The sequence below is a fragment of the Amblyraja radiata genome, chromosome X, assembly GCF_010909765.2.
Source record: "Amblyraja radiata isolate CabotCenter1 chromosome X, sAmbRad1.1.pri, whole genome shotgun sequence".
NCBI classification, from domain to species: Eukaryota; Metazoa; Chordata; class Chondrichthyes; order Rajiformes; family Rajidae; genus Amblyraja; species Amblyraja radiata.
The window spans coordinates 3,631,228-3,652,091 of NC_045999.1; the positions used below are offsets into that span (position 1 = coordinate 3,631,228).

At 48.4% G+C, this 20,864-nt stretch overlaps 1 protein-coding gene across 1 annotated transcript in view; it reads left to right on the forward strand.

Annotated features, from left to right (window-relative positions):
• LOC116968249 (synaptotagmin-4-like) overlaps positions 1 to 20,176 on the forward strand; it is a 29,798-nt gene extending 9,622 nt beyond the window's left edge. The window contains exons 2-5 of the mRNA XM_033014937.1: positions 8,983 to 9,824; positions 15,623 to 15,794; positions 17,418 to 17,584; positions 19,072 to 20,176. Of these exons, the coding sequence (XP_032870828.1) occupies positions 8,983 to 9,824; positions 15,623 to 15,794; positions 17,418 to 17,584; positions 19,072 to 19,221 (1,331 nt within the window). The 3' untranslated portion in view covers positions 19,222 to 20,176. The remainder of the gene's footprint in view (positions 1 to 8,982; positions 9,825 to 15,622; positions 15,795 to 17,417; positions 17,585 to 19,071) is intronic.
• Positions 20,177 to 20,864: the final 688 nt, after the last annotated feature.

A 20,864-nucleotide genomic window follows, 5' to 3' on the forward strand; every position in this document is an offset into this window, starting at 1 on the left:
CGGTAGAGTTGCTGCCTCCTAAAGGGGGTTTCCCACTTGGGCGACCTAATCCGTGAGTTCTGCCGAGTTTGCCCTCGACTCATACTCGCAGCATGGGCGACACGAGGTTGTAGGAGGTCTTTGTAACTCTCCTTCATGCTCGAGAGTGGTCCCCGCGTACTTGAGGCCTCAGCTAGGTCGCTGCGTTTTTTTGAACATGTTGAAAAATGCCTGCGAGTAAAAAAAGGTCGCCATGGAAAATCGATACTTTTTTTACCCGTAGGTTTAGTCGTAGTGGGTCATAGTAGGTCGGCATGTTAGTCATAGGTAATCGTGGATAGTCTTCATCATAGTTGAAGGGTGGGTCGAAGGGAGGTCGAAGGAGGTCGTCTTCACTCTCCACTATTCGGTGTCCAATTTTCCCGAAGTTAGGTGTAGCTAGTTGTAGCTAGTCTTCAACATAGTCGAAGGAAGTCTTCAACATGTCATTTTTTCAAACTCTTCTAAACTAGCCAATACAACGCTTGCAGCGCCGGAGACCCGGGTTCGATCCCGACTACGGGTGCTGTCTGTACGGAGTTTGCATGTTCTCCCCGTGACCTGCGTGGGTTTTCTCCGAGATCTTCGGTTTCCTCCCACACTCCACAGGCGTACAGGTTTGTCGGTTAATAGGCTCGGTGAAATTGCAAATTGTCCCTAGTGTGTGTAGGATAGTGTTAATGTGCGGGGATCGCTGGTCGGTGCGGACTCGAAGGGCCTGTTTCCGCGCCATATCTCTAAAACTAAACACTAAATTAAAACTAAAAGACTGGTGTACAAGGTCACCCTTGCTGCTTCCTGTTTCAGATGCGGGGATGATATGGACAACTGCCAACCTGCCAAACCTCCTAGTCTCTCAATGCCAACCTTATCTTGGCTTACAGAACGGATTACGTCAATGCTCTATCTCCAAGGGTCGACTTTCTAGCCCATTGTGGGCTGAAGGTGTGTTTAATTACCTGATTAGGGCAAGAAACGGAATGAAAGAATTGATAACCTCTCCACCATGTGACAGGTTGGGACTGGATAAATGGATCCCTCATTACCCATCTGTCTGTGAGTTTATTACATAAGTGTACCAGAGCCACGTGTAGTCAATCACAATCACTTGTGCCCACACAGTCACGGGGAGAATGTACAAACTCCGTGCAGGCAGCACCCGTAGTCAGGATCGAACCCGGGTCTCTGGCGCTGTAAAGCATCAATTTTACCGCTGCGCAAACGCGCTATCTAAGCAACGTGGGGAAGACAATAGATGCTTGTTGGCCTTGCCTTGCCACCAATTACCTGATCACATATAAATGAACATTGAAAAAAATCTAGTTTCATGGAATGATGCTGGAATTGGCTACAGGGAGAGGTTAGACAGACATGGATTGTTTTCCCTGGAACGCTGGTGGTGGATGGGAGACCTGATGGAAGTATAACAAATTCTGGGAGGTATTGATAGGGTAGATCAGGAGTCGGCAACCTTGTTGTGCATAGGGGCCAGGAGCCATGTCTGTGAGTGGATGGCGGGCCATATCTATCTCCACAGTGTGTCACTTGGTGTTGATTTCCACATTCATTTTCACGTGTATTTCCAATTAGTTTTCTGCAGTTCCCAAGTCGGCTCGCCTGCCCCGGGACTGGCCCTAGCACCCAGGTCGCCTGCGTGCCCCGGGACGAGCTGCAGTTCCCATGTCGCGAAAACTAATTGGGAAAAAAAATACGCCTGCGGGCCGGATGATTTCGGGTCGTGGGCCGGATCCGGCCCGGGGGCCACAGGTTGCCGGCCCAGGGGCCACAGGTTGCCGGCCCAGGGGCCACAGGTTGCCGGCCCCCCAGGATGGAAATATCAGATAACAGAGGGCATAGCATTAAGGTGAAAGAGGCAACGTTTAAAGGAATTGTTCAGGGCAAGTTTTTACATTGAAGGGGGTGGGGGGAGGGTCGGGGGGGGGAGGAGACTGGAACGCTTTGCTGGGGTTAGTGAGGTAGATATAATAGACATTTAGAACATAGAGCATAGACTAGTGCAACACAGGAACGAGCCCTTCATGATCCCAAGTTTAATTGATCTAATTTGCCTGTACTTGACACACGATCCATATCCCTCTAGACAGACACAAAAAGGTGGAGTAACTCAGCGGGACAGGCAGCATCTCTGGAGGGAAGGAATGGGTGACGTTTCGGGTCGAGACCCTTTTAATATCCCTCTATTCCCTGCACTTCGATGTGCCTTTGATCTGGTATTTTGTTGGTTCAAATGCTTGGTCAATGGTGTTTTATCATGAGTGTTTTATTATTATTAATGTTTAGTGTTTTCTGAGTCATTCGTAACTGTCACTGTATGTCATGTTGTTACTTGTGGGCGGAGCACCAAGGCAAATTCCTTGTATGTGAATACTTGGCCAATAAACTTACTTACTTACTTACTATCTGAAACCGTCATGAATGCCACAATTTAAGAAACCTTCAGATAGGTGCATGGATATGGAGGGATTCGGATTAAGTGCAGGAAGATAAGAGTTAGTCTTGACATCATGTTTAGCATAGACAGTGTGGGCCGAAGGGCCTGTTCCATGTGCGGTATTGTTCGATGTTCTGTTTCCTACAGGAAATACATTTAAAGGCATGCTCACCTCATTATTGTCTGGTGCATCTATATCCACGAGTGAGATGTCAAACAGAATAGATCGGCATAAATCAGCATCGATTTCCTTTCACAAATTCGCACGACTTAAGAGAAATGGGCTTAATCTTGTAAATCTGTGTCAGGCAAATGGCTTTTTTTTCTGGGAAGCATTCGTGGGGAAATAATCACCCGATTATCAATCAATTGTTGGAACATCCCTTTGAGTTCAATCTATAAGATGATTTGGAATAAGTTTTAAATGGAATTAGACAAAGGTTTTTAATGGTTACTGTAGATAGTGCAGCGCTGTTTGACATAAGGTGACAGAGAACAAAATTAGATGATCATTGTAAATTGTCCGAGAATGTGTGTAGAATAGTGTTAAGTGTGCGGGGATTGCTGGTCGGTGTGGACTCGGTGGGCCGAAGGGCCTGTTTCCACGCTATCAATAGACAATAGACAATGGGTGCAGGAGTAGGCCACCAAACCTTTGAGCCAGCACCGCCATTCAATGTGATCATGGCTGATCATCCCCAATCAGTACCCCGTTCCTGCCTTCTCCCCATAGAAACATAGAAACATAGAAAATAGGTGCAGGAGTAGGCCATTCGGCCCTTCGAGCATTCAGTATGATCATGGCTGATCATCCAACTCAGTATCCCATCCCTGCCTTCTCTCCATACCCCCTGATCCCTTTAGCCACAAGGGCCACATCTAACTCCCTCTTAAATATAGCCAATGAACTGTGGCCTCAACTACATTCTGTGGCAGAGAATTCCAGATATTCACCACTCTCTGTGTGAAAAATGTTTTTCTCATCTCGGTCCTAAAAGATTTCCCCCTTATCCTTAAACTGTGTGACCCCTTGTTCTGGACTTCCCCAACATCGGGAACAATCTTCCTGCATCTAGCCTGTCCAACCCCTTAAGAATTTTGTAATTTTCTATAAGAATCCCCATATCCCCTGACTCCGCTATTTTTAAGAGCCCTATCTAGCTCTCTCTTGAAAATATCCAGAGAACCTGCCTCCACCGCCCTGAGGCAGACGAATAAACACATGGGCAGTTGAAATGTGTAGGAAGGAACCGCAGAAGCTGGTTTAACCCGAAGATAGACGCAAAAAGCCGGAGTAAATCAGCGGGTCAGGCAGAAAAATGGAATGGTTGACGTTTCGGGTCGAGACCCTTCTTCAGGCTGGTTAGGGATAAGGGAAACAAGAGATATAGACTGCGATATAGAGAGATTTAGAAGAATTGAATGAAAGATATGCAAACAAGTAGCGATGATTGATGAGACAGGCCATTTTTTGGCTTAGGGCTAGAACCAGTTATACATCTCTTCCTATTTCTTGCCAACAAACTGTAGACTTCTCTGCTGCTCGGGCATCAAAGAAGTTTAAACATTTGAAATTAGTTTGCGCAAGATCCCGATCTGTAAATATTAGCACTCTCTCTCTCTCTCTCTCGTGAATGCAATTACATAACGATACGATGGTCATATTGAACGATGAGGTTCAAAGGAAGGTCACGGATGTTTTCAAAGCTCTCTCGGTTTCATGATTCTGTTCCAAAGGTCCACAGGAATGATCGTGGGCGGAGAATGTGGGCCCCAATCACACCGAGCAAGTTACAGTTAAGCCCCTGTCCCACTTTTCCAAGTTACTCACGAACTCTCCCGAGTTTCCCCCTTAATTCGAACTCGGGGAATGTCGGGGAATGTCGGTAGTGAGCTCGATGGGGTCCGTAGATGTTTCGTAGCGGCTCGTAATGCCAGCTGTAGGAACTCGGGGCATCAGGTAATAGGCCTGTCCCACAGTACAAGTTAATTCCAAGAGTTCTCCCGAGTTTGCCCTGATTCGAACTCGGAGATTTACGGTAATGGCCGCTCGTCGGTACTCGGGGCTCTCGTGGACATTTTTCAACATGTTGAAAAATCTTCACGAGTCTCCCCGAGCTCGCCTGCCGTTAGCGAGTCTTCCCGAGTACCTGCCATCAGCGTTACGAGCCGCTAAGAGACGTCCCCGAGCTCCGACGTACACGCTACGTTCATTCTCCGTGCTTACCACGAGTTTGATTTTTTTTTAAACTCGGGAGAGCTCTTGAAATGAACTCGTACCGTGGGACAGGGCTTTAAGTCGGGACGTTTTTTCAACATGTTCAAAACTGTCCATGAGTTAAAAAAATAGCCCCAAGTACGGCTATTACCGTAATTCCCCGAGTTCGAATCTGGCCCTTTACTGTTAATCTGCGTTTACCTCTTTAAGGAAAGCTGATTATGCTGGAGATTAGTTTTATGGATATTCCGTGCAATCTATGCTGATAGGAGCCGCCAGAAAAAAAGCACCTGAGGATTTTCACAGGGTAGTTGCTGACGTCAGGGCCAGGTACTAAAACTGCTCACCTTTTAGAAGAAAGCAAGTTATTTGCTCTGCATGCACACCAGCTGAGCAGCGTTCAATGAGAAGAATACTACACTTCTAGATTTTGGTCGCACAGCTGAGCCGAGCAAGATAGTCTCGGAGAGACACTAAACTCCTTGTTCCCCACCCACCACTGCTGTGCGGAGGGAACATTTCATTATCGGAATACAAGGATCTGCCCCCCTCACTCCGCGCCAAGTGGCTGGAGAAGTTGGATCAACAACCTCCGCAGTTTTGGAGAATAGAGAATGGTCTTTGGTTTAGATGGTTTTACTTGAGAGCTACGGGAAGAAAGCAATTCCTGCTCACCAAAACTGCTTGGGTTTCATCCCGAAATGTTGCCTATTTCCTTTGCTCCATAGATGCTGCTTCACCCGCTGAGTTTCTCCAGCATTTTTGTCTACCTTCACCTTTAGCTAAGATGTCCTAAGACTATTCGCTGCAACATGAACTTATACACTTGGGAAGCTTAAAAATTGTCTGCATGGAAACCTCTATACAACTCGACACAGCAGGTAGGAAACTGTATATCTGACCTCTTTACAGACCGTAAGGTTTATCCTTTATGGGGATTGCTTTGCTGAAACTCTCCCAGAGTTTTACACTGAACCCTCATGGAGTCATTGTGTGGAATCATGTCCCAGCTACACCAGTCCCACCTGCCCACGTTTGGTCCATATCCCTCCTATCCATGCACCTGTCCAACTGTTTCTTAAATGTTGGGATAGTCCCTGCCTCAACTACCTCCTCTGGCAGCTTGTTCCATACCCTGTGTGGAAAAAGTTGCCCCTCAGATTCCTATTAAAGTTTTTCCCCTTCACCTTAAACCTATGTCCTCTGATCCTCAATTCATCTACTCTGGACAAGAGACTCTGTGTCTGCTCATAGAAACATAGAAAATAGGTGCAGGAGTAGGCCATTCGGCCCTTCGAGCCTGCACCACCATTCAATATGATCATGGCTGATCATCCAACTCAGTATCCTGTACCTGCCTTCTCTCCATACCCCCTGATCCCTTTAGCCACAAGGGCCACATCTAACTCCCTCTTAAATATAGCCAATGAACTGGCCTCAACTACCTTCTGTGGCAGAGAATTCCAGAGACTCACCACTCTCTGTGCTCAATCTATTCCTCTCATGATCTACACCTCTATAAGATAGACAATCTTAGGCTAGCTCAAGCTCAAGCCCACATCCCAAAGACGTGTGGGTTTGTAGGTTAATTGGCCCTCGGTAAATTGCCCCTCTAGTGTGTTGGGATTGGATGAGAGAGTGGGACGGCATAGGACTGGTGAGGATGGGTGATCAATGGTCGGTGTGTACTAGATGGGCTGAAGGGCCTCTTTTCCATGCTGTAACTCTAAAACCATGATTTTCCATTGGAGGAGGCCGTCTTTATAACATGTAAAGCCAAGTAATCTCTTAAAATGCAGCCCTGTTAATAATGTGTAGGAAGGAACTGCAGATGCTGGTTTAAACCAAAGATAGACACAAAATGCTGGAGTAACTCAACGGGACAGGCAGCATCTCTGGAGGGAAGGAATGGGTGATGTTTCGGGTCGAGACCCTTCTTCAGACTGGTTGGGGATATGGGAAACGAGAGATATAGACGGTGATGTGGAGAGATAAAGAACAATGAATGAAAGATATGCAGAAAAAGTAGCAATGATAAAGGGTTCGTTCATTAATAATTATAATAATACATTTTATTTATGGGCGCCTTTCAAGAGTCTCAAGGACACCTTACAAAAATTGAGCATGTAGAGGAAAAACATGTAAGGGGAATGAAATAAATAGTAGAGACATGACTAGTACACAAAGTAAAGACAGAATTCAATACAAAACACAGTATGAGGCAATTAATGCACAGATGAAAAGGGAGGGGGACGTGGGGCTAAGGATAGGCAGAGGTGAAGAGATGGGTCTTGAGGCGGGACTGGAAGATGGTGAGGGACACGGAATTGCGGATCAGTTGGGGGAGGGAGTTCCAGAGCCTGGGAGCTGCCCTGGAGAAGGCTCTGTCCCCAAAACTGCGGAGGTTGGACTTGTGGATGGAGAGGAGAGCGGCTGATGTGGATCTGAGGGACCATGAGGGTTGGTAGGGGGAGAGGAGGTCAGTGAGATATGGGGGGGCCAGATGGTGGAGGGCTTTGTAGGTGAGGACCAGGATTTTGTAGGTGATCCGGTGGGAGATGGGAAGCCAGTGAAGTTTTTTGAGGACTGGAGTGATGTGATGCCAGGATTTGGTGTGGGTGATGAGTCGGGCGGCTGCGTTCTGGGCCAGTTGGAGTCGGTTGATGTTTGTGTTGACACCATCATTGTTGACACCATTAACGACGCAGTGGCGCTGGTTTCCGACGGGAACGTTGACGGAGACAGACGCACCACGCGTCTCTGTCCTCCAGTTCCTTCGGACATCCGTCGCTGGAAGTCTAGGATGTTGGTGTGTGTGTGTGTGTGTGTGTGTGTGTGTGTGTGTGTGTGTGTGTGTGTGTGTGTGTTTTATCATCGTTCCTTACAATGCCGTGTATGGCAGTGATCGCAACTTCTACTGAAGTGTGTGGATGGCCGTTGACTCGCTAGGAGCTCATCCGCCCTTTGCCAGGTCTTCTTTTTGGTCCTGCTGGGGGTCCACAGCCCCCTCCTCACCTGGCAAACCAGGTGGGGGAGACGGTTTAGTCGCCGACTATCCGACCATGGAGCGGGTAGCACGGGATTACATGGTACCTGTGGCGGGGGGGGGGGGGTACCATTCCCCCCCCCCCGACCTGGCTAAAAATGATAAAGGAAACAGGCCATTGTCAGCTGTTTGTTGGATGAGGAGACTTGGGTGGGGGAGGGATAGAGAGAGAGGGAATGCCGGGGCTACCTGAAGTGAGTGAAATCAATATTCATACCCAGTTATTCATACCACTGGGTTGTAACCTTCTTATTAATAAGGTCCAGGTGCATTGAATCTTGAGTCACTCTAAAGCCCCTGTCCCACTTCCCGAGTTACTCACGAACTCTCCCGAGTTTTCCCCTTGATTCGAACTCGGGGAATGTCGGGGAATAATAATAATAACTTTATTTATAAAGCACTTTAAACAACCGCAGTTGCCACAAAGTGCTGTACATGAGAACTCATGGACAAAAAGTTATTACAAACCATTAAAAACCGTAAAACGAAGGACTAAAAAACAGTAAAAATTAAAAGACATTAAAAGCACTAAGAACAGGAGCAATGTCTCAGCCAGTGTCGAAAGCCAGAGAATAAAAATGAGTTTTTAGGGAGGATTTGAAGATGGACAGTGAGGGGGCCTGTCTGATGTGCAACGGCAAGGTGTTCCATAGTGCCGGACCAGCAACAGAAAAGGCTCTATCCCCTCTGAGCTTCCACTTAGACCTTGGTACCTCAAGGAGCAGCTGATCAGCTGACCTGAGGCACCAGGCAGGAGCATATAGGTGGAGCAGCTCAGAGAGGTAAGGCGGGGCGAGCGGAATGTCGGTAGCGAGTCCGTAGGAGTCCGTAGATGTTTCGTGGCAGCTCGTAATGCTAGCCGTAGGAACTCGGGGCATCAGGTAAGTCGGGACGTTTTTTCCAACATGTTAAAAAATGTCCACGAGTTAAAAAAATAGCCCCCGAGTACCTACGAACGGCTATTACCGTAATTCTCCGAGTTCGAATCAAGGGGAAAACTTTTCAACATGTTGAAAAATCTTCACGAGCTTACCGCGTTTCCCGAGTACCTGCCGTTAGCGTTACGAGCCGCTAAGAGACGTCCCCGAGCTCCGATGTACCCGCGATGTACATTCTACGTGCTTACCACGAGTTTGATTTTTTTTTAAACTCGGGAGAACGCTTGGGTAAACTCGTACAGTGGGACAGGGCCATATCTCGGGGAAGTGGGACAGGGGCTTAACATGTCTCTCCCTGTGTCTTTGTCAGTGTATCTGCAGGCTCTCCTTGGAGCAGGTCTGGCCGTTCTCTGCTTCTGCCTGGTCGTTGGGTGTGCTATCTGCTGGCGGAAGGGAAAGCACCGGCTTGCCGCCGCTGGCAAGGAGCAGCAATCGGAGCGGATCGTGCTGGACCCCAGCGCCGGGCTGCTCGGACACGCCGGCACTCCCGTTAAACAGCAGTACGAGGAGATCGAGGGCTCGGTCCTGGTCAACCCGCACTGCGCCCCCGCCAACGGGCCAGAACTCGGACACCGGGGCAAACCTGGCCCTCACGGACGGGCATCCTTGCCCTTCATCCCACCGGTCCAAAGGGCTGGCAAAACCAAGAGCATCCTGGAGCGACGTTGCACGGTGTCGGGAGACAGCTGGTACCACAGGGACCCCACCGCCATGGGTCATTCCCAGACTGCGCCGGACGTGAAGACAAAGGCCAGGCCTCTCCTGCACTTCACGCTCTTCTACTCGCCCTACGAGATGACTCTGACGGTGAGCGTGATCGGCCTCCACAACCTCCCCAAGAAGTTTGGCCCCAACTGCGACTCCTACGTGCGGGTGCGGCTCCTGCCCAAGGTGGGGGACGCCCAGCAGACCGCCATGCGCAGGAAGAGCATGAACCCGGACTTCCGGGAGAGCTTCCAGTTCTCGGGATACAGCCTGGAGGAGATCAGACGCCTCAAGCTTCGCTTCGCCGCCTACGTCAAGGAGTTCCACAACCTGAAAGACACCTTCGTGGGCGAGTTGCTCTTCCCACTGGAGCAGGGCGACTGGGAGTCGGACACTCTCCCCACCTACACAAGGGAGTTGACCAGCACCAGGACTAAGCTCAAAAAGGTAGGTGGTGGGACCTTTACTCAGTAACTGTAATCAGTTTACTCGTATACAATACAATAACTGTACACATATACACATATACACTGTGACATATACACTGTAACATATACACTGTAACGTATACACATATACACTGTAACATATACACATATACACTGTAACATATACACATATACACTGTGACGTATACACATATACACTGTAACATATACACTGTAACATATACACATATACACTGTAACATATACACTGTAACATATACACTGTAACATATACACATATACACTGTAACATATACACTGTAACATATACACATATACACTGTGACATATACACATATACACTGTGACATATACACATATACACTGTGACATGTACACATATACACTGTGACATATACACATATACACTGTGACATATACACATATACACTGTGACATATACACATATACACTGTGACATATACACATATACACTGTGACATATACACATATACACTGTGACATGTACACATATACACTGTGACATATACACATATACACTGTGACATATACACATATACACTGTGACATATACACTGTGACATATACACATATACACTGTGACATATACACATATACACTGTAACATACACTGTAACTGTAACATATACACACAATAACTGTAACCAGTTTAGTCAGTAACTCAGTAATCAGTTTACTGAGTATCTTCTTTACTCAGGGAGTGGTGGCTGTGTGGAACGAGCTTCCAGTGGAAGTGGTGGAGGCAGGTTCGATTTTATCATTTAAAAATAAATTGGATAGGTATATGGACGGGAAAGGAATGGAGGGTTATGGTCTGAGTGCAGGTAGATGGGACTAGGTGAGAGTAAGTGTTCGGCACGGACTAGAAGGGCCGAGGTGACCTGTTTCCGTGCTGTAATTGTTATATGGTTATATGGTTATATGGGACTGGGAAAGAGGGTGGTGGGAGCCTGGAACGCACTTCCAGGGGTGGTGGTGGTGGAGGCTGATACGATAGTGGTATTTAAGAGGCTTTTAGACAGGCGGAGGATAGGGGGATATGGTTCATGTACAGGCAGGTGAGATCAGTTCAACTTGGCATCATGTTCGGCACAAATATTGTGGGCCGATGGGCTCGTTCATAAGTTATAGGAGCAGAATTAGGGCCATTCGACCCATCAAGTCTACTGCACCATCCAATCATGGCAGAATGGCCTAATTCAGCTCATGTACAGAGTTGGCACGATTTGTGTCTGCATACGCTGTTCCAATGCAGCTCAGTTTAAGGCAAGAGGGAGAAAAAAGACACAAAGTGCTGGAGTAACTCAGTGGGTCAGGCATCTCTGGAGAACACCATGCAGGTAGCGGTAGAGATGCTGCCTCACAGCGACAGAGACCCGGGTTCAATCCTGACCACGGGTGCTGTCTGTACGGAGTTTGCACGTTCTCCCCGTGACCCGCGTAGGTTTTCTCCCGAGATCTTCGGTTTCCTCCCGCACCCCAAAGATGTACAAGTTCGTAGGTTAATTGGCTTGGTATAAGTGTACAAAATGTGAAATTGTCCCTGGTGTGTGTAGGGTAGTGTTAATGTGTGGGGATCGCTGGTTGGCCTGGACTCGGTGGGCCGAAGAGCCTGTTTCCGCGCTGAATCTCAAATATCACCGTACCTTAATTGTTGCATGTGACAAAAAACTTGAACTTGAACAAAGCATGGATTGGCACTGAGAGCAAAGAAGGGCCAGCGTGAGGGGACCCCCAAGAACAAAGAGGGAACACAGGGACTGTAATGAATACGTTGTAACTCTGTTGGTGTCCTTTAGGTGGCCACTCTTCGCATACCTTGCATAAGGTTGCAAAACAAAGAATTACACTGTGACATGTCACATGTGATAATAAATGATCAACCGATCAATCGATCAGTCGATCAATCGAATCAACAACTTTGGGGGCAATTCTCCATCAAGCATTAGGGGACATCTTACTGCTTTCTGCAACTTGCCGTGTCAATGTCAAGGGCAAAGGATTTTAACAAGTTACTATTTATTCTAGATTGTTTCCCTTGTAAATGTTTGCTGATCGTAACAGCCCATTCAGAAACCTCTCTGTGACGTTGGTGGATGTGCATGATATAATTATATTCACATTCATGCCTTGGTTTATCACATTGCAACGTACATCGGAGACTTGCTGTGATTAAGTCTTCGCACAATAGTCATCGAGGAGAAGCATTCAGGACGTAATTGCAGCTAACAACCAGAAGCACTTTGCGAGCTGTCTTTAACATCCACTCCGACAGGCAGATGCATTGATTCTATTGAAGATAGACACAAAACGCTGGAGTAACTCAGCGGGACAGTCAGCGACTCTGGTGACGTTTCAGGTCGAGACCCTTCTTCAGACCCGATTCCTTCCCTCCAGATTCCTTCGCTCCAGAGAAAACCCACGGGGTCACGGGTTAGAAAATGCGATGAGAATCTCAGTCAAGGACGTGGGTGTGAAGCAGAGAGAAGCGAAGAGGGTGGTGATCGGGGAGAGAGTTGGTCGGAAGGGAATTACTGAGTTTCAGGTCTCGGCAGTTAAAAGTTCAGCTCCGGTGGTGGATTAGTATTTGGATTGAAGAAGCATCTAGAGTTAGAGAGAGGTGAATATTTCAAAAGACAGCAGAGTCGGAGAGGGTTGTAGGGATAGAGAGAGGAAAAGCATATTGGGAATTGATCAGAAAAAAAAAGATCTTGACCTTTCAAGACCCAAAGGCAATTAACAGCCAATGAAGTCCCTATTAAGTGTGGCTGCTGTCACAGTCCAATGGGAGTATGATAATAGCCAGATGTTGTATTGGTAAAGGAGACTGCAGATGCTGGAATGTTCTGCAAATCACAAAGTGCTGGAGGAACTCAGACAGTCAGGCAAGGGTCAGGCAGCCGGCACCGTGACTAGCGGATGGCCGGCTTGGCCAGGCCCAGGAGCAACCCAACCTGGGACATCCTCGGCCCTCTACCCTCTCCCCTACGCACAGGGTGTCCAAAGATGAGGATGGCGGGATGATCCAACCTCTTGGGTGGAATAACACGGTCAAACCACAATATAATTTGTGGTTTGCACAGGTGATTTACACAGAGAGTGGTGAATCTGTGGAATTCTCTACCACAGAAGGTAGTTGAGGCCACAGTTCATTGACTATATCTAAGAGGGAGTTAGATGTGGCCCTTGTGGCTAAAGGGATCGGGGGGTATGGAGAGAAGGCAGGTATGGGATACTGAATTGGATGATCAGCCATGATCATATTGAATGGCGGTGCAGGCTCGAAGGGCCGAATGGCCTACTCCTGCACCTATTTTCTATGTTTCTATGTTTCTATAATGAATGGTTGCCCCACCCTGCCCAGTGCCAATCCCTCAAGCAGAGGTTATCAGGTTAGTTCTCTACTTCCAGAAGATAGATGCAAAAAGCTGGGGTAACCCAGCGGGACAGGCAGCATCTCTGGAGAGAAGGAATGGGTGATGTTTCAGGTCGAGACCTTTCTTCAGGATATGTCGAGGGAATGGACAGGCAACCTTTTGGGTTGCAAACCTTCTTCAGACAACTGAGAAACAGAGGTGGGGAGAGTTGGGACTGGCAAGTGATAGGTGAACTTGTGCAGGAAGGAACAGCAGATGCTGGTTTACACCGAAGACAGACACAAAATGCTGGAGTAACTCAGTGGGACGGGCAGCATCTCTGGAGAGGAGGACCCGAAACGTCACCGTCTCCCCGACTCTCATTCTGAGGAAGAGTCTCAGCCCGAAACGTCACCCATTCCTTCTTTCCAGAGGTGCTGCCTGACCCGCTGAGTTACTGCAGTGTCTTGTGGTGGGTGAGTACAGGTGAATGGGGGGTTGATTGGAAGATGGATGGAGTAGGTGATGACAAGGATTGGAAGTGACGTGGAGATAAAAGGGTGTCCTCATACTTTAGATGTAACATTAGCCTTTAGACATACTGTGTGGAAACAGGCCCTTCAACCCATCGAGTGCACGCTGACCAATGATCACCCCGAACACCACACTAGGGACAATTTACAGCACCCAGTTAACCTACAAACCCGCACGTCTTTGGAGGAAACCTGAGAACCCGGAGAAAACCCACGCAGTCACGGGAAGAACGTACAAACTCCGTACAGATGTACTCTCCGTATCGGAGGGAAGGGACGGCATGGTGGCGCAGTGGTGGAGTTGCTGCCTTACAGCGCCAGAGACTCCGGTTCGATCCCGACCACGGAGTTGTGTACGTTCTCCCCGTGGGTTGTCTCCGAGATCCTCGGTTTCCTCCCGCACTCCAAAGACGTACAGGTTTGTAGGCTCATGTAAATTGTCCCTAGTGTGTGTAGGATAGTGTTGATGTGATCGCTGGTCGGTGTGGACTCGGTGGGCCGAAGGGCCTGTGGAATTCTCTGCCACAGAGGGCGGTGGAGGCGGGTTCCTTCCAAGAGAGAGCTAGACAGGGCTCTTAAAAATAGCGGAGTCAGAGGAGAAGGCAGGAACGGGGTACTGATTGGGGATGATCAGCCATGATCACATTGAATGGCGGTGCTGGCTCGAGGGGCCAAATGGCCTAATCCTGCACCTATTGTCTATTGTCTATTGTTTCCGCGCTGTATCTCTAAACTAAACTAAGAAGAGGAGAAGTGAAATGTAAAGGGGGTTACCATTGTATTGGTTAGTCTCACCTGATGCAATCTCCTCTGTTTCGTGTTTTCCACTGGTACCCGCGGCTGTGTGTGTGTGGATGTATTTGTAAACAGCCATATAAACTAATTTACACTCCACGCTTTTCCTTATTGCACATCACCCAACGATAGGGTTCAGCAGTTTGCCTTCGTGTTCATCGACTAGTGTAAATAATTCATAACTGTGAATCTACATGAGTTATTAGCCAGTTCCTGGTTATTTATAGATAGCGCCCTTGCTATCTTTTATCAATAGCCCTGTGTCATCTTGGACAGCAGTGATTCACTAACACGAAACATTAGTTCTTCTTTTATGACGCACTTTGTTCCCTCGCGCAGAGCTGGTTCTCTTCCTCCACTGTCTTGATACATTTGAATGGCTGTTTGTCTTGTGGCTATTTGTGTTCATTTCCATATTCATCTCACAGAGGGAGGCCAACGCAACACATCTGTTTCCAGAATCTGAATCTGAATCCGTTTATTGTCCACATAGGCCGGTCACGGTGGCGCAGCGGTAGAGTTGCTGCCTTGAGACCCGGGTTCGATCCCGACTACGGGCGATGTCTGTACGGAGTTTGCACGTTCTCCCCGTGACCAGCGTGGGTTTATTTCCCGAGACAATAGACAATAGGTGCAGGAGTAGGCCATTCGGCCCTTCGAGCCAGCGAACCATTCAATGTGATCACATCCCCAATCAGTACCCCGTTCCTGCCTTCTCCCCATATCCCCTGACTCCGCTATCTTTAAGAGCCCTATCTAGCTCTCCCTTGAAAGCATCCAGAAAACCAGCCTCCACCAGGCAGAGAATTCCACAGACTCACCACTCTCTGTGAGAAAAAGTGTTTCCTCGTCTCCGTTCTAAATGGCTGCTTACTCCTTATTCTTAAACTGTGTGTGGCCCCTGTTTCTGGACTCCCCCAACATCGGGAACATGTTTCCTGCCTCTAGTGTGGCTTACGAATAGAACGGGCAGCTGAGGGCGGAGGTAGCAGCAAGTGACAACAGAGGTGTTTCAATCGACCAGCAGGGTCACGAGGGGCAGAGTGGCCTCCGTCTCTGTGTTGACTAAACCGGCCTTGCTTCACTTCCAGTGCCTCAGCAGCCATGACTTGGTGAGCCCCACCAGCGGCGGCCCAGCGCACACCAAGCCCGTTGGTCAACTCTTCATCCTCCTGCAGTACCAGACACTGGCGAACCGTATCAAGGTCATGGTGCGCAAGGCCGAGACCCTGGGCCGTCTGACCCGCATCCCAGGATCACCAGGTGAGGGGTCTTGACACAGAAACTTAGAAAATAGGAGCAGGAGTAGGCTATTTCGACCCTTCGAGCCAGCACCGCCATTCAACATGATCATGGCTGATCATCCAGAATCAGTACCCCGTTCCTGCTTTCTCCCCACATCCCTTGATTCCGTTAGCCCCTAAGAGCTATATCTAACTCTCTCTTGAAAACATCCAGTGAATTGGCCTCCACTGCCTTCTGTGGCAGAGAATTCCACAGATTAGATTAGAATAGAATAGAATGCCTTTTATTGTCATTCAAATATCTTGGTTTGGAATTAAATTGTATTTTCCACAGTTTTACATTACAGATTCACAACTCTCTGGGTGAAAAAGTTTTTCCTCATCTCAGTCCTAAATGGCCTCCCCTTTATTCTTAATCTGTGACCTCTGATTCTGGACTTCCCCAACATCGGGAACATTTTTCCTGCATCTAGCCTGTCCAATTACTTTAAGAATTTTATATGATTCTATAAGATCCCCTGTCATCCAGTGAATACAAGTCCCAGTCGACCCATCATATGTCAGTCCCGCCATCCCGGGAATTAACCTGGTGAACCTATGCTGGGCTCCCTCAATAGCAACAATGGGAGGTCACCACCAAGACACAGGGAGGTCAGAGTTGGATAGAGTAAACTTGGACAGAGTGGATGTGGAGAGGATGTTTCCACTAGCAGGAGAGTCTAGGACAAGAGGTCATAACAGCCTCAGAATTAAAGGACGTTCCTTTGGGAAGGAGATGAGGAGGAATTTCTTTAGTCAGAGGGTGGTGCATCTGTGGAATCCATGGCAGTGGAGGCCAAGTCAACGGATATTTTTAAGGCAGAGATAGATACGGGTACGGGCTTAGTACGGGGGTTACGGGGAGAAGGCAGGAGTATGGCGTTAGGAGGGAGAGATAGATCAGCCTTAATTGAGTGGCGGAGTAATCAGTACACCCGTACTAATCAAGAATCTATCTATCTCTGCCTTAAAAATATCCGTTGACTTGGCCTCCACCGCCAGGGGCTGAAAACCCGGGGGGCCAGAGATCGGCAGTCAGACGCGAGCTGTACCCCCAGGCCCACAGCCAGCGCAGAGAAACAGCCTTAAACCCAGCTCAACTCTGCCTGTCCCGCCAGGTTAACCTCCCTGGACTTGCGGGAAATATGGCCAGCGTGGAGAAGCAGCGCTGGTGTCTCGTCAGTCCAGACAGGGCTGTAGTTAACCCGGTGAGACAGGCAGAGTTGAGATTGAGCCTCCGAAGCCTCGCACGTGTGTCTGTGTGCGCATGGCCACCAAAAAATTGTGTCACCCCCCGTCCCCTCCATGTTTTGATAGCGAGTTCCGCTCTTGTCCACCGCCATGTGCAGCAATGGATTCCACAGATGCACCACCGTCTGACTAAAGAAATTCCTCCTCGTCTTCTTCCCAAAGTAATGACGGAGTAGACATGATGGGCTGAATGGCCTAATTCTGCTCCTATCACTTATGACCTTGTGACCTTATGAGGCAGCGAGCAGTCAAATCAGGGACCTGAGTGTGACATTTCAGCAATTTGACTGACTCGAACGATTTCACATCGATGTTGTGGACTAATTCATCTCCTTTTTGTGTTTCTCTGTAGACCACTGCGTTATTATAAATCTTTACAAAGATGGCAAAGTTATCGCCACCAAGGAAACAAAAACTTCGAGTGGCTACAATCCTGTGTGGAACGCTCCATTCCTCTTCGACATCCCTTCAGGGAACATTGAAAGTCTAGCTCTCTCTTTGGAGTTCATTGTCATGCAGGTAAGGCCGTTGGCATAGCTTGACCTGAGGCTCCCAGCAGTATGAATATTGTGTAGGAAGTTGGTTTAAATCGAAGGCACAGAATGCTGGAGTAACTCAGCGGGACAGGCAGCATCTCTGGAGAGAAGGAATGGGTGACGTTTCGGGTCGAGACCCTTCTTCAGACTGATGTCAGGGGAGTGGGCGGGACAAAGATAGAATGTCGTCGGAGACAGTAATGCTCCTGTCCCACTTAGGAAACCTGAACGGAAACCTCTGGAGACTTTGCGCCCCACCCAAGGTTTCCGTGCGGTTCCCGGAGGTTGCAGGTGGTTGCCGGAGGTTGCAGGTAGTGGAAGCAGGTAGGGAGATTGACAAAAACCTCCGGGAACCGCACGGAAACCTTGGGAGGGGCGTAAAGTCTCCAGAGGTTTCCGTTCAGGTTTCCTAAGTGGGACAGGGGCTTAAGACTAGTGGGAGAACTGGGAAGAGGAAGGGGATGGAGGGAGAAAGCAAGGGCTACTTGAAGTTAGAGAAGTCAATGTTCATACCGCTGGGGTGTAAACTACCCAAGCAAAATATGTGGAACAGCAGATGCTGGTTTAAACCAAAGATAGACACAAAATGCTGGAGTAACTCAGCGGGACAGGCAGCGTCTCTGGAGAGAAGGAATGGGTGATGTTTCGGGTCAAGACCAATCTTCAGACTGAAGAAGGGTTTCCACCTGAAACCTCACCCATTCCTTCTCTCCAGAGACGCTGCAAGTCCCGGTATGAATATTGTCTTCTAGATGCAGGAAAAATGTTCCCAATGTTGGGCGAGTCCAGAACCAGGGGACCACATTCTTAGAACAAAGGGGAGGCCATTTAAGACTGAGGTGAGAAAAAACTTTTTCACCCAGAGAGTTGTGAATTTGTGGAATTCCCTGCCACAGAGGGCAGTGGAGGCCAAATCACTGGATGGATTTAAGAGAGAGTTAGATAGAGCTCTAGGGGCTAGTGGAATCAATGGATATGGGGAGAAGGCAGGCACGGGTTATTGATAGGGGACGATCAGCCATGATCACAATGAATTGTGGTAATTCGAAGGGCCGAATGGCCTCCTCCTGCACCTATTTTCTATGTTTCTATGTTTCCAACTTCAAGTAACCCTTGCTTTCCCTCTCTCTCCATCCCTCCTCCATCCTAGTTCTCTGACCAGTCTGACTGTCCTCCTGATTAAATGTTATCTCTGTATGCTCGTTGTCATCTTCCCTTGGCCAACAATGCTCTACTCTACATTTTCCTTGAAGTTCGTCCCCGTTGATGCCTCCTTTTCACACCTTACCCTTCCATATCTCTGTGCCTCCCTCTCCCCTGACTCTCAGTCTGAAGAAGGGTTCAGGTGCTATTCGTGTGGAGTTTGCATGCCCTCCTGTTGGTTCCATTTTATCCTCTCCGGGCCCGTATCTCGCGGGCGATGAATCCAGACACTGTTGCTCGATTGCAAATCTCTTCTCTCGTCCCCAGGGCCGTATTTACACCAGAAGCTGTGCCCTGGGTCGGGTTCTCATCGGGGCCGATGCCCCCGAGATGGGGAGGATGCACTGGAAGGAGATGTCCAGCCGCGGCCACGTGGAAACCGCGCGGTGGCACGCCATCCAGTCGGACGCTGTGTAGACGCCCGCGTGTACGTCATATCTCATCCCCCCCGCCCTCCCCTCAGCGTCGGCCTGTACGTTGATAAATGTCCCATCCTACGTCAATTTGAAGCTTGGTGTGGTCAACCTGATGCTACCCTTGTTGGCCTAGATGTTACCCTTGTTGACCCAGCCCTGTCCAGTCCAGTACCAGTTGCCAAGGGACACAAGTGGACCACGTCGAGACCATTTCATCCCTAAACTTATAAGATCATGGTCTATCACGCCGCCATTTTAATAAGCAGAGGACTCTAGCGAATGTGGTTGCGAGTACTTCCTAGAATGAAATAACTGGTCCTCAGTAGGGTCATGGTAGCGTTACAACCACACGCATGTGTTCATGAGGGGCTTTTCCCCCAGGGTGGGTCTCACGAAGGGTCTCGCATCTGGAGATACCAGAACAGGTGATCAAAGGATTGGTCAAAGAGACAATGTTCAAAGAGTATTGCAAAGAAAGGGAGGGAAAAATAAGTTGCCAATTGAATTCCAGAACTTGGGTTCCATGGGCTTGAAGGGAATGGACGCCAATGGCAGAACGATTGAAATGAGGGCTGGGATCTTGGTGGAGGAGGTCTTTTAGAGGTTGGGAAAGGTAAGGGCACAAGATGCTTTGAGAACCAGAATGAGATTTGTCTTAATGTGCTGTGGCCATACCGAGACTCGACCTCAACCATAGGCTCAACGCCAGGCAGCTGGCAAAGGTTTGAATGGGGACTTGGTGTGAATTGGGTTTTCAGCATCAGTGGATGGCCCCCTCCCCGATGGAAGTCAAGAAGCATCAGAACACCTGAGGGGTGAATGTGATCCCCAATGCCACTGGTCATGTTGTAGATGGAGGCGGGATGGATTTGCAAGGTGTGGAGGGGTATTGGCCTGGTTAGACCTCCCCCCATGGGAGATCCTATCTTCACGAACATCAGTCACAAGATTCTCCAAATGGATTCGGTGGGCCGAATGGCCTGTTTCCACGTTGTATCTCCAAACTAAACTAAGATTTAGTAATTGAATACAAAATAATAGGCTTGGTTGTAAGAAACTGATGCATCTGACTTATTCTGTTATGTTCAAGCCAATATCTTAATTCAATAAAATCAGTAAACACTACATAAAATCATGAGAGGAATAGATCGGGTAGATGCACACAGTCTCTTGCCCAGAGTAGGTGAATCGAGGACCAGAGGACGAAGGTTTAAGGTGAAGGGGGAAAGATTTAATAGGAATCTGAGGGGTAACTTTTCACACAAAGGGTGGTGGGTGTATGGAACAAGCTGCCAGAGGCGGTAGTTGAGGCTGGGACTATCCCAACATTTAAGAAACAGTTAGACAGGTGCATGGATAGGACAGGTTTGCAGGGATATGGACCAAACACGGGCAGGTGGGACTAGTGTAGCTGGGGCATGTTGGCCAGTATGGGCAAGTTGGGCTGAATGGCCTGTTCCCATGCTGTATCACTCTAGGACTCTAAGTGATATTGGAAACTTGTTCTGGTGCATGAAGTTCTGGACCATCGGAGCTTTAAGAGGATAATGCGATCAGCCAGAGAGTGATTTGTTGATGTACTGAGACTTGCTTCACAAGCTGAAATGTCGATATGTGTGCGGGTACTTGTTCTAATAGACAAAT